General features: G+C 41.5%; 4 protein-coding genes across 9 annotated transcripts in view; 1 reads left to right on the top strand and 3 right to left on the bottom strand.

Annotated features, from left to right (window-relative positions):
- zetaCOP (COPI coat complex subunit zeta) lies at nucleotides 1–1,938 on the bottom strand. Of its 2 annotated transcripts, XM_086834645.1 has the most exons (5): nucleotides 1,677–1,828; nucleotides 1,253–1,620; nucleotides 857–947; nucleotides 570–599; nucleotides 1–199 (listed from the first exon to the last, which is right to left on the bottom strand). In XM_086834645.1, the coding sequence occupies exons 1-4, from the start codon at nucleotides 1,692–1,694 to the stop codon at nucleotides 588–590; spliced, it is 489 nt and encodes a 162-aa protein (XP_086690771.1). In that variant the 5' UTR covers nucleotides 1,695–1,828; the 3' UTR covers nucleotides 1–199; nucleotides 570–587. The 2 variants fall into 2 exon arrangements, with proteins under 2 accessions (XP_086690771.1, XP_020807573.1); XM_020951914.2 differs by lacking the exon at nucleotides 570–599 and having other exon boundaries at nucleotides 1,677–1,938.
- A 140-nt stretch (nucleotides 1,939–2,078) lies between these two features.
- LOC110183599 (uncharacterized) lies at nucleotides 2,079–4,930 on the top strand. The gene is made up of 3 exons (XM_020951913.2): nucleotides 2,079–3,559; nucleotides 3,623–3,996; nucleotides 4,079–4,930. Exons 1-3 carry the CDS (start codon nucleotides 2,138–2,140, stop codon nucleotides 4,287–4,289), a joined length of 2,007 nt encoding a protein of 668 aa, XP_020807572.2. The 5' UTR covers nucleotides 2,079–2,137; the 3' UTR covers nucleotides 4,290–4,930.
- LOC110183602 (uncharacterized) lies at nucleotides 4,392–6,194 on the bottom strand. The gene has a single exon (XM_020951915.2). It carries the CDS (start codon nucleotides 6,192–6,194, stop codon nucleotides 5,709–5,711), a length of 486 nt encoding a protein of 161 aa, XP_020807574.2. The 3' UTR covers nucleotides 4,392–5,708.
- The window catches only part of Lasp (LIM and SH3 domain protein Lasp), a 34,218-nt gene continuing 26,328 nt past the window's right edge, over nucleotides 4,392–12,281 (bottom strand). For 2 of the 5 annotated variants that reach the window (XM_086834640.1, XM_086834642.1), the window contains 5 exons: nucleotides 9,609–9,741; nucleotides 9,097–9,232; nucleotides 6,893–8,056; nucleotides 6,443–6,732; nucleotides 4,392–6,380 (listed from right to left, as the gene is read on the bottom strand). In XM_086834640.1, the coding sequence (XP_086690766.1) occupies nucleotides 6,201–6,380; nucleotides 6,443–6,732; nucleotides 6,893–8,056; nucleotides 9,097–9,232; nucleotides 9,609–9,741 (1,903 nt within the window). In that variant the 3' untranslated portion in view covers nucleotides 4,392–6,200. Of the gene's footprint in view, nucleotides 6,381–6,442; nucleotides 6,733–6,892; nucleotides 8,120–9,096; nucleotides 9,233–9,608; nucleotides 9,742–12,281 lie in introns of all 5 variants that reach the window. The other 3 variants (XM_086834638.1, XM_086834641.1, XM_086834643.1) reach the window with 2 other exon arrangements.

A 12,281-nucleotide genomic window follows, 5' to 3' on the forward strand; every position in this document is an offset into this window, starting at 1 on the left:
TCTAGTTAAATATATATGTATTATAATATGCTTTACAACTAGGCGGAAACAAAGAATCGAATGTATAGCGACAACACACGCAGCGGAAGTGGCTCCTCCTCCTTCTCCTTCTTCTTCTCATCACCATCATCATCCCAACCGCCACTCCGCATCACTTCAAGATGGACCATTTGAGTTGTTCGCGCGCCGATTGCAGAACCTAAAAGATAGATAGCACACGACACATATAGAGATACAGCAATTATATCGAGCAATTAGTTAATTAATCAAAGTCGGTTAAGAGCAAAAGCCTCCAGAACATAGTTATCAGTCATACATATTTATTAGATCGTTTCCAGGGAGTACAAAGGAATGGGGCTATTTTTAGGGCAAAATAATCACAACGATGTACACACAAAATGAAACAAAAAAGGGCAAGACTATATATAAACTTATGAAAAGTCTGCTTTATACATAAAGGTTAATGACTGTTAAGGTTTAGTAAACATAGGAGGAGGAAAACATGTACAATTGATTAAAATAAAACAAGAAATATATTACTAAACACATAGATAGCGCAAAAGGCCTACCTTACGCACTCCTTTCAGTTAACGAAAGAACTAAAAAATGAGCATAAAGTTGCAAAATACATATTAATCGTTTTTATTTGATCATCTTTACGAATACAACGAAATGAGGTCAATTTATATGGGGAAAACTAATCAAGAGTACGAAACAAAACTAGAGAAACACTATAAACTAAATGTTCTTTGATCGAAATGCCTATCAATTAACGTACAAGACACTTAAACGAGCTACTAAATAGAGTAGGGTAGAGTAGTGGCTACCAAAATAGACCATTTAGGGTATTAGTTACCTGGGCAACGGTCTGTTCGGCAATGGGAATGTCATCGTTGCGCAGATCGACGCGTTTCACCACGGACGAGGGATCCGCATCCAGGATAATGCTGTATTGGGAATAATTTGCATTAATAGAATCAAAAACTATATAGAACGAATGAAAATACGGTGATGGGGAAGCATTTGATTATATTTTGGGATAGGAATAATACTGGAGAAGCCAAAAAATGTGTGTTTTTGTTAAGAAAACCTATGCAATATCTGAATTAAATCGTTGTAATGGTTCTTGGCAGACAGAACTAACCATGGAAGTGATCTTTAAAGGGCAATTAGCACCCAAGTTAAAGAAGTTCAATGGTCTTAGACGCCACCACATCCCATCACTGCATTTCTCACTTAACTAAATACCCACCCTCCGTCACAGATCTCATCAAAGGCCAGCATAATGATCTCCAGGTTCTCCAGCACCAGTCGTTTCTCCACATTCTTCTTGAGAATCAGACTGATGGAGTCGTACAGGCAGTTGAGCACGGACAGGAGGATCAGTTCGTTCTCGTAGGCGGTGCCCATCACGTAGAAAAACAAATCCACGTTGCTCTTGTAAACACAGGTGAGGCCGTCCAGCATGATGATTTCCGTGTTCGACCGGTGCGTTTTGTTGAAGAGGTTCTTTTCGAAGGCCTTCTGTTCCTTCAACGTGGACAGGATGTTCTTGTCGTAGTACTTGGCCAGAATGCGGTTGCCGTCATTGTCCATGATGCACATGCCCTTGATGATATCCTGCGGCAAGGGGGATACTTGAAAATCAGCCGGTAATTTATAAATAAGGCATTTACCATCATAAATCCGTCCATTTTCGCAATTTTCTTTTTGTTTTCGTGTCTTACACGTCACATTAGAGATGGCCAAGTCTTCGATTGCGGGAAGACTATCGCGATTCACGTATGGTTATCGATATATCGTTAGCTTGATAGTCTTTTGGTTACTTTTTAGAACGCGAATAGTATATCGATATTTCACTAGGCAATCGACTTTTTAGAACATTTGAATTTGAATTGTGGCACTTTTGGTTTAAATTTAAAACTGAGTAGGCAAAAGCCAAAATTGGTTTTGATTGTGTTTCATTGTTTCTGGGTTAAAACAAAGCCCAGAAAACAACTGTCGACAGCCTAAATTTTGATTAATTCGTAAAAAACAGAAACACGTACAAATTATTTGCGCTCAGCCAACGAAATTGTTTCGATTCGATTGTGTATCTATATTTTATTTAATTTAAGTTTAATTAAAAGCCATCCCGATGGACATATTAGAGGATGAGTTTGTTATCCCCAGGGATGAGGAGCTGGAGCACGAGGTCGAGCACAAGGCGGCTTCTACCAAGCTGCTGCGATCCGCACGTCGTCGTCATAACCATGACGTCAATGGCACCGCCGCCAACACCACCGTAGCCGCTCACATGATGGCGGGCAAGCCGAAGCCACCGAAGCCGGAGTCCAAGAAGCTGCGCAAAAAGCTGACCGAGTGCGAGCAGGAGAAAAACTCACTGGCCCAGGCCATTCAAGATAAGAATCAAGAGATCAGTGACTTGAAAAAGTCCGTTGATTCACTTAATGATGTCCTAAATTCGGTGCCCATAGATGAGCTGCGCTGCAACTCCTCGATAGCCAGTACCAAGATCCTGGAGCTCAGCAAGAAGAACCGTATGATGCGTGCCGAACTCGAGCAGACAAAGTCTCGACTGAGCAAGAAGGAGAGTCAGATCGAGAAGCTGGAGCGAGATGTGCGGACCCACAAGGAGATGCTGCAGGCCAATCAGGATTTGATGAAGAAGGGCACCTCCGCCGATGAGCTGCAGGCCAAGGTCAACAGCATGCAGCAGAAGCTATTCGAGACGAGGAACAAGAACACGGAGCTGCAAAACCAATTGAAGTTGGCACAAAAGTGCCTCCAGCACGAGATCGGTGGCGATGCCTTGAATATAAACATACTGGCTAACAATCTGAATCAGGCTAACTGGCGTGGTCGAGCCCAGCAGATTATCACACTCACCCAGAAGGTGCAGGAGCTGAAGGCTCGCCTTGACTCATACGAGGATCGTTCTCTGGACCGTGGCGTAATGGACTATGCTCCAGTGCCCATGGGCTCCGATTTGGACAAGGTGCACAGCAGTCCTCGGTCGTGTCACGCCAGCCTGGGTGGTGGAGATGGTGCTTGCACTGCACCCTTCGATAGGTTCACGCCCGGCGTCCGAAAGAGTGAGATCCTGCATCGTGCCAAAGTTGAGGCCTTGGAAAAGGAGATTGTGAATCTGCAGACACAATTGGAGGAGCAGCGCAGCAAGACCTTGGCCCTAAAGGTGCGCAACAAGACCCTTAACGAGGACTTGATCAAGTACAAGATACGTTCCAGCGAGCTGGAAGAGCAGACAGACTACAATGGAATCAATATAAACACTATGAACGACAAGCTCTCCAAGCAGCGCCAACAGTACGAGAGCCGAATGGACGATACACGTGCCGAGCTGATCCGGGTGACCGAGGAGCGGGACACTGCTCGTCGGCAAATGGAGGAGCTGAGTAGCATGAATCTGGAGCTGCAGGGCATTATCAAGCAAAAGGAGGTGGAGGTTGTCAGTCTACAGGATATGGCCAAGAAGCTGGAGATGGATCTGCGTGCTGTCACTGGAGGGTTCCTTTTCTCCTGCCGCGAGTTCCGTAAAGTGAGTTTAGTTGTCATCCTAAAAAATAACAACAAATTATTATTCTGTTGATTTATTTTCCAGGAAGAATATGTGGGCATTCTGGATGCCTTGGAGGTGGAGAAAAACCAGTTAATATTGCTCAACAAAAATCTAAACGAACGCTTGGAGACGGAGCGCACCAGGGTTGAGGCGGCGCAGGAACAGATAGGGAAGCACAAGACCCGCATCAGTCGCTTGGAGGCCAGGGTTCGGGAGCTGGAGAAGGAGCTTGATGTGCAGTCCGACAAGAAGAAACGCACCCAGCGAATGGCTGACTATGCCAGTTCGCTGAGTCGCTCTTCTCTTAGCGGATCCATTGGCTCCTTCAGCTTTGAGAATCAGTCGCAATATCAATCGATCACCACTCTGAATTCGGCCGGTCAGGTTGAGCCAAAACTGGAAGAATTAAAGAATCAGTGAGTATATATAACCAATATAAGGGGTTAAAATCTAATACAAATACCTCCATAAATAATTCCAATTTATTTCAATACTCAGATTGGAATTGGCTCAGGAGAAGATCACCATGCTGACCGAGAAGCTTGATTATATTACTGAAGAGAAGCGCGCTGATGCCAAGTTCTTTGAGGAGACCATTAACAATTCCAAGACCATTATCCTGGACACTATACTCGGGACTCGTGAGGGCAAAGGCACCACCACTACGAGTGCCACTCCAACTGAAGATGAGCCGGCCCAGAGCCGCTGAGCAAACAGGATTTGTAATTTAGTTCTTTTTTTAACGTTATTTCCAAAACCGACAAGGCATGGGGCCACAATTTGAAAGCTTAATAAAAATAGAAAATCCTCGTTGGGTTTTTCATAAATGTTTTATTTGTTTTTTTATTTGTAACACGTTCACAAAACAAGAAGCCTTTGGCGATGCTTCAGTTTCAGTTTCAGGATAAGATTAGATATTAATTCATGTAAGTTTCTTCCTTCCCTCAAAAGCAGTTCAAATTGCATTATGCCTATATAGTTATTAATTAAATGTGTGTGGGTGTGTGTGTAAGTTAATAATACATTATATAGCTTGACTCCGCCATTTGAATCATCACATTATTATTTATTTTAGTTGCTGTGTGTAAATTGTTTCGTTACTTTGCATTTAGAAATTCGTTCAGCGCATTCTTTTTGCATAATTAATTGCATAAAGTTACATTAGTTGTATATGTATGTATGTTATTGATGCATTTATTTATTGATAAGCCTAGGTAAATTGGTTTTCATCTAAAAAACACGTCGTTTTAGCAAATTAAAGGCACTTTCAAGGATTTATTTTGTGAAACGAAACAATACTCCCATCCTATTTCTCATTTAACACTAGAAACAAACAATATTCATTATTCCTCTTAACAAAAATACATATAATATATATTTATATATTAAAACATGAATTTCCCCCAAAAACAAAGAACAATATATATATTTTCATTGCCTGCTGCTACTTTGCTGCTAGATATACATATAAATTGACAAAATTGTAGGGATAAAGACTCGGCATGAGTCCGATTAAGCTTTTGGAAAGCCTAAAAACAAAAAACGGGGAGGGGAAAATCTAAGTAAGTTTACTTTTGAGAACTTCTAATTAAATTAGAGCATTGTTATGTTTGCTGAAGCATTATTTTTATTGTTTAGCTACAAGAGAATGTGTTCCCCTGGATATATTTGTATATATTGATGTATGATTGGTTAGCTATAGCGTACGATTAGCTGCTGATTACTAAACTTGTCTCTTGTATATCGCTCAATAAATATTCTGTATAAATTTGATTCGTAGATAAATGCAAACTTGGCTCTGGTCGCTGCTTCACTAACTTGCGGGAAATCGTTGCGGATATATGGTATATTATATCGGCCGATTCATAGCTGAAACACACACATTCGACATTCGACATTCTTCGTGGCTTTTCTCGGCTGTGGCTTTTCGTTTATTTAGTTATGTATGTATATACCGGATTGTTGGTTCTTCTTCTCAGTTTAATCGATTGCTATTAATTTTACAAATGAATTTCTCATTCTTTACAAAATCCGCTGCTTTGCTGCTTGGCTATATGTATATGTATATGTATATATATATAGAATTTATATATATCTATGTATGTGAATGTAAGTATAAATTAATGCACTAAATGTTTAGGTTTTGGGTCGTGGTGCTGGGAGTGGGAGTGGAAGAGGGATTATTAAGCGACCGTCGCCGTCGCCGCCTGAATACGTGGTTGAAGTAGTAGTAAATATCCTGTTCGGGCTGCTGCTGATTGGGCGTCTTCCTGTTCATATCCTGCTGCTGCTGCTGCTGCTGATGCTGCTGTTGCCTCTGCTTGGTGTCCACTTGCGGATGGTAGTTGCTGTAATGATTGTATCCATGCATATCGTATGGATTATGGTGACCCGATGGATGCATGCCAGCGGGTGGAATTGGTCCTAGTCCTCCTACTCCTCCTATTCCACCGCCGCCATGGATACCGTGTCCACCATTTCGCATCATTAGATTCGTGTGCATATTACGATCCGCAAGAAAGACATTGACAAAGAAGACGAGCACGAGCAGGATGTAGAGCAGGCAGACGAGGATCACCACTGCTGGCTGGCGACAGCAGCAGTAGTAGAACATTCCCTATTATATAACCGCCTGCTCCACATAGTTGGCGGGCAGCATGCCGGTCTTGCCGGTTCGCTCCACACGACCGGTCATCCAGCCAGAGTCAATGGATTCCACCTCAAAGATGACATCGCCTTCAGAGAAGCTGACTTCGTCGACGTCCTGCGCCTCGTAGTCATAGATGGCCCGATACACACGCTGGTGGGGATCATTTAATTAATTAATATAAACTTAGTGAATAGTAAATATACCCTTCTCACCAAGGCACCGCTTTGGCGCGACTGTTTTTCCTGCAGGGAGACGTAGGATGGCTGCTGGCGCAACTGCTGCTGGTTTTGCAGTTGCTGCTGCTGCTGCTGCAATTGCTGCTGCTGCTGCTGCTGTTGCTGTGGCGGATGCTCCTGCTGCTGCATCATCTGCACCTGCTGATAGTACTGCTGCTGCTTTTGCTGCTGCAGAGCCTGCTCGGCACCGCTCAGCGAACCGTAGATGCCATTGGCTGGATCAATGTCCTGAATGGAGCCAATCCTCTTGGGATACACACTGTTGCCTGTTTGGAATGATATACACATAGTTAGTTTGCAGTTCAAAGGTTAACTCAACTAGATTCTAGTCGTGGGGACAAGGACAAGATGACTGCTGTTGTGTGTGCGATGGCTTTACATCGAGCTAAGCTAAGCTAGCTAGCCTGGCCTACTTGAACTACTTACCACCTGCAGAGCTGTAGACCAATGTGGTGCTGGATCTGCCAGACTGGGGCACCACCCTTGGTCCATCCGTCAACGGATCGTAGTCGGCTATCTTTCCGATATTACCACCGCTGGCCACCATGGGCACGTGGCCATTGCTGGCATTCTTGGTATTTATGGCGTTCTCCGAAGGCGAAACCGTGGCATAATTGGGTGAGGCATACAGCTGCTGAACTCCTGGTCCGGCTGGTGCTCCTCCTCCTCCTCCTCCAACTACTCCAGTCACACTGGCCGCCGAGCGTCTCATTTGTGGCGGCAGCATTTGTTGGCTGTTGTTGGTCGTCGGTTGTTGTTGTTGTGGCTGCTGCTGCTGCTGCTGCGGCAGTTGTTGCTGCGGCAGTTGCTGCTGCTGACCATGGCCATTATTATTGTTCAAGCTGTGATTGCTGCTAACGCCGCCGCCGCCGACGATGTTGCCGTTGCTGGGATTGTTGTTCAGCAGGCTATGTTGCTGTTGTGGAGCTGCCACCATCGTGGGGTTACTGTTGTGCTGCTGCGGCTGCTGTTGGGGCTGCTGCTGCTGCTGCTGCTGTGGGGGCTGATGATCATAGTGATCGACAGAGTTGCCGCTGGGATGATGCGAATTCTGGAGTATGGCTGAGCGCATCTCATTGTAGCTATTAAGCGCCTGCTGCTGCTGCGAATTCTGCAGCTGTTGTTGTGGCTGTTGATGCTGTTGCTGTTGCTGCTGCTGCTGCTGCTGCGGCTGATGGGATGTTGCTGTGGGATACAGATGTGAGGCATGTTTAATGGCTTGCTGTTGCAGCAACTGCTGCTGGTGTAGCTGCTGTTGGTGCTGCTGGCGCAGTGCCTGCGGTTGCTGGTAATGGGCATAGGGATCGTGCAGTTGCTGTTGCTGCTGCTGATGTTGTTGTTGTTGTTGGGCTCGCTGTTGCTGGTGGTGTTGTTGCTGTTGTAGCTGTTGGTATGTGGGCGTTATGGCCGCTGTGTTGTATTGCTGGTGTTGTATGGGTGGCGGTGGCAGGGTCTGTTGCTGCTGTTGCAGATAGTGTTGGTGTTGCTGCTGCTGATGTTGCAGTTGCTGCTGATATTGCTGCTGCTGCTGATGTTGCAGCTGCTGCTGTTGCTGGTGTAGTGTTGTCACTGCTGGCGGTATGGGTGAGGCTGTGGGTGCATATTGCGATAATTGTTCAGCTGCCAATTGCTCAGAGAAATATTCCGATTCATCTATCGATTTTATTCGATTGTTTTTCGATATTATTGGTTCGATTATGAACGATTTAGTTAGATTTTTAGTTACATTTCATTAGGCACAACATTTTGTCCACAGTTTTTGTTGGTTGTTGTTAGTGTATATATGCGTGTTGGGTGTGCGTGTGTTTTGCATTAATTTTTAAAGTTTTTGTTGTTTGTTTTGTTGGTTGCAATTGATGATTGTGGAGAGTGGGGTAAATTATGCCAACACACAAATGTGATAAACAAAGATTCCGCAACAAAATAAATATATATGTATAAAAAGAAAACGAAACCATAAAAAAAGAACGGCATTATAATCAATATTAATGACAATATGTGACAGATGTGACGGATATGATGGATATAGATATGTGTATATTGTAGATAAATAGTGCAGAAATGCAAACACAGACATGCCTTAACTATATATAGAGATACAGTGGTTAAAACTTATTTTAATACATGAAGAAAGTATACATTTAATTTCAATTATATTAATCAGAAACTTTCTTTAAGTACTTTTCATTTACTGGTCTTTAAATTAGGTTTACAGATTATTTTTATTACTTAAATCTTGTTTAATTTCTGCACAGAAAAATATATAAATGAAATAGTTTAGTTAGAATAGTAACTAATCAATATATTTATTTAACATAAAACAAGCTTCAAAGTGTCCACTGTAAACTAGTTTTTGTTATTTATTTCAATGCATGCATGAATGACGTCAATAGACAATTATGAACACATTAAAAGTCAATGAAATTCGAATAAATTGATTCAAACAGTAAACCCAACCAACTAACCATTATTAAGCGAACGAGCGGTCACAAACAATGAAGCTAACATATAGTGAATGAGGGAGAAATATACATACATTAATGTATATATAGTAATTACAACAGGGTTTCATAGACAAATGAAGAAATGACAGAAAGGGGTTAACCCCGGGGATGGAGCATAATACTCACTGCTGCTATCGGACACCTCGGCGGATCCTCGCTGCTTCTCCATGGCGGCCTTCTTCTCCAGATCGCCGTGATATGCCACATTCGATATGTGCTTCGTGTTCTGTTTGATCCGCAGCGTTTCCGGGTCATCGGCCACCTGTCGAACCAAAGATGGGAATGCATAATGCAATTAGTAATCCATATTCTGAATGCAAGAAAAGAGGGAGTGCCTTTCACACACACAGAGAGAGAAAATCATACTAATTTAATCTATTATCATAAAATAAAACCTTGAATTTAGTTGGAAAATCTAAATCTAAACTCGAAAATGTATTTGTAATTATAGAAATTATTGGGTAATAAGAGTAGCTATATAGTCTTCAAGTTTCGTATACAGAACTAGAATCTTTTCTTATAGTTTCCATCACTATTTGGTATCTATCTACTCAAGAGTTTTCCCCTGTTTTAAAAGTAATTTGAAGCATTTTCTCTCTCTGTGAAAGGTAACCCCTCTGCTAGGTTTTTCCACTGACCTGTGTAAATTTGCCTTTGGCCTTCTCAAAGTCCGCATGGTATTTAACGTTCGATTGGATTTTCGTGTTCTCCGCGATGCGCTTCAGTTCGGGCGTATCGGCAATGGCCGTTGCCTTGGCCTTCGGTATGTGTCTGCAAAAGATTTAAAATGTAGAAAGAGTTATACCAAGGGTTATAGATCAGCGTTAGAGGAGTTAACTAACATGAAGTTAGTGAGTGCAGTCAGTCAGTCAGATAAAGTTCATCATCAAATTCCATACCATTGCCGGTGGCAATCGGAGCCCAAGCTGGAGAGCTGCAGCTGCAGTTGGAGCTGAAGTTGGAGCTGAAGCTGTAAGATTCTCCACGCCAGCTGGCCAAGAGTTGGATTCAGGGAAATTCCGTTCAGGCGGAATGAGATGCAGAAGCTTCAGGCGAAAAACTCCCGCACAGAGAGCATATCCATCTCCGATTTCATGTTGCTGTTATTTTTCTTTTTCTTTTTTTTTGGGCTTCGTGTGAAAACCTCTGACCTCGCTCTCAAGAGCTTTTTATCAATTAAAACACAAGCCAAGAGGCAGAGTCAGAGCTGCCTCTGCTTTGTGGATATTTTTGTGGCTTGATTTCGATTTGAATTTCCTTTTGTGGCCTTAAGCGAATAACGGCCAGAGATTTGTCTGTGGCCGAGAATGCAATTTATCAAAAGACTCGGGGAAAAGTTTTGAGGTTTAAGCCAGCCTTTGAGTTTTGAAGAGAGGAAAACCAACTTGTGGCTTAAATATGGGAATTAAGTTAAGATAAGCATCAATAAAGGTAAACTAAGTAGGTACTTCTTATATATATTTAAGGAATTTATTTGTTTTAAGCCTGCTACTGACATAATTAAATTTGACTGTAAACCAGCTTACATAACAAAAGATATATAATATGTTTTTGAGGGCATCCTTGCTCCTGTAAAACCCAGAATCTCTGCTGTATGCCCATTGGACTAATTCATCAATTTAATTATTGACAGTTGAAAGGAATAACATGGCGCATTTCTGTTGTGCAAAAGTAAACATAATGAACAAAACAACATACGCAGCAGGACAGTTGCAGTTTTATAACCATAAATCCAGCGAAATAAATGGTCGATGACTCTCTTTGTTTTGTGGCCCTGGTAAGAGAGTGCTTTAACCTAATCGATGGATCGATCGATGGGCCAACAAACAACAACAACCACTGATAACCAATAACCAAGTTCGATGAGTTAGCGCCGTCGAGAGGTTGATAAACTCGTGACCATATAGTAGGCACCCTTTTTGGTCGATGTAACCACCAAATAACCATATTGTAAACGTAATTGCATGCAAGTCTATTGGCTTTATAGAATATTTATGGGCATTTTAGCGAATGCTTCTCTAATCGTCTACAGCTGTGGCGCCCCATTGAAAAGACGAAATGCTGGGGGAAATGGAGGGAATGGAAATGGAAAATTGGCATGAGAATGTGGGGTGGTTATTAGTAGTAGTTCACCCACTGAAAATAAGCTGCAATCACTGCGGAATGCCACGACTGTCACACACGCACAACAGAGGTGACCATTGGCTTGGCATGTACTCTATACTATATAGAATAGCACTGGATAGTTGTTGATAGTGGCACAAGGCCGTTTAATGACCAAAGCGAATGAGCAGCAGCAGAATCACTGAGACGGACGCACCGATGCATGTAGGTCTATTTGCGAGCAACGTGCAACGGCAGCAGAAAGACTTAATCTAAGCCATAGAGGAAACGCCACGACTTGTAGGATACCCTAGCTGATATAGTGAATGCTATTTAATACAGAAAGGCTATCCCAATTAAAATAATAAATTAGTTGGCTTAGTTATGATCAGTTTCCACTTCGATTCGATCATAAATAAATTGTAATATAGCAGCCTTTATATTTTATTATTATTTTCTTAATATTTTTAACGAGAAATCCAAACATATAAGACGTTTGACAATTATTCGCTTTCTGACCTTGTTTTCTCACCAAGGAAATCTAAAATACATTAAAAATACACATGCATTATAAGGTATTGAAATCTATATTTTTAAAAGATCATATTTTTAGGGAAAATCAAAGTTAAAAAAACATCATAACTTAGTCAAAAATGCATTAAATTCAATTTGGAAAACTGTTCTATGCTAGTTTTTATTAAATTAATAAATCTACATACACTGTTTTAGAATTTTAGGAAATTAAAATTTTTATACATTTTTACAAAATTTAACACCTATAAAATTTTGAAAAAAAAATTTGGAAAATTTATTTTTCTCCCTCAGATGGCTAGTTCGACTCGTCTGTTCATGCTGATGCATGAATATATATTGAATATAATATATATATTGAATATAATATATATATTGTATATGCTTTATACGGTCGGAAATGATTCCTTCACTATGTTGCAAGCTTCTGACTGAAATTATGATACCCTGGAAGAGTATAAACATACCCTAATTTACCAAACACAACACTTTAAATCAGCCCCTTCAAAATATAAATATAATAAGAACCCTGGACTACTCTGGGGTATTAGATAATTAAGAACGTAATTAATGGCTTTAACATGATTTAATGAGTTTGGGGAATTTCAGAAATTCCTTTATAGTCAAAACAAAAGTATCTCGAAAAGGAAAATAAAAGTAAAGAGTATACAAAAGAG

This window comes from Drosophila serrata, unplaced genomic scaffold (assembly GCF_035046125.1).
Source record: "Drosophila serrata isolate PLE 108 unplaced genomic scaffold, ASM3504612v1 contig_273, whole genome shotgun sequence".
NCBI lineage: Eukaryota > Metazoa > Arthropoda > Insecta > Diptera > Drosophilidae > Drosophila > Drosophila serrata.

Coding starts and splice junctions, on each gene's coding strand:
- zetaCOP (XM_020951914.2), bottom strand. Junction 948..1,252: donor GATGAGATCTGTGACGGAGG/GTGGGTATTTAG, acceptor TTCCCAATACAG/CATTATCCTGGATGCGGATC. Junction 200..856: donor CCGAACAGACCGTTGCCCAG/GTAACTAATACC, acceptor TCTATCTTTTAG/GTTCTGCAATCGGCGCGCGA.
- LOC110183599 (XM_020951913.2), top strand. CDS start 2,138: ATGGACATATTAGAGGATGAGTTTGTTATCCCCAGGGATGAGGAGCTG. Junction 3,560..3,622: donor CCTGCCGCGAGTTCCGTAAA/GTGAGTTTAGTT, acceptor TTTATTTTCCAG/GAAGAATATGTGGGCATTCT. Junction 3,997..4,078: donor CTGGAAGAATTAAAGAATCA/GTGAGTATATAT, acceptor TTCAATACTCAG/ATTGGAATTGGCTCAGGAGA.
- LOC110183602 (XM_020951915.2), bottom strand. CDS start 6,194: ATGTTCTACTACTGCTGCTGTCGCCAGCCAGCAGTGGTGATCCTCGTC.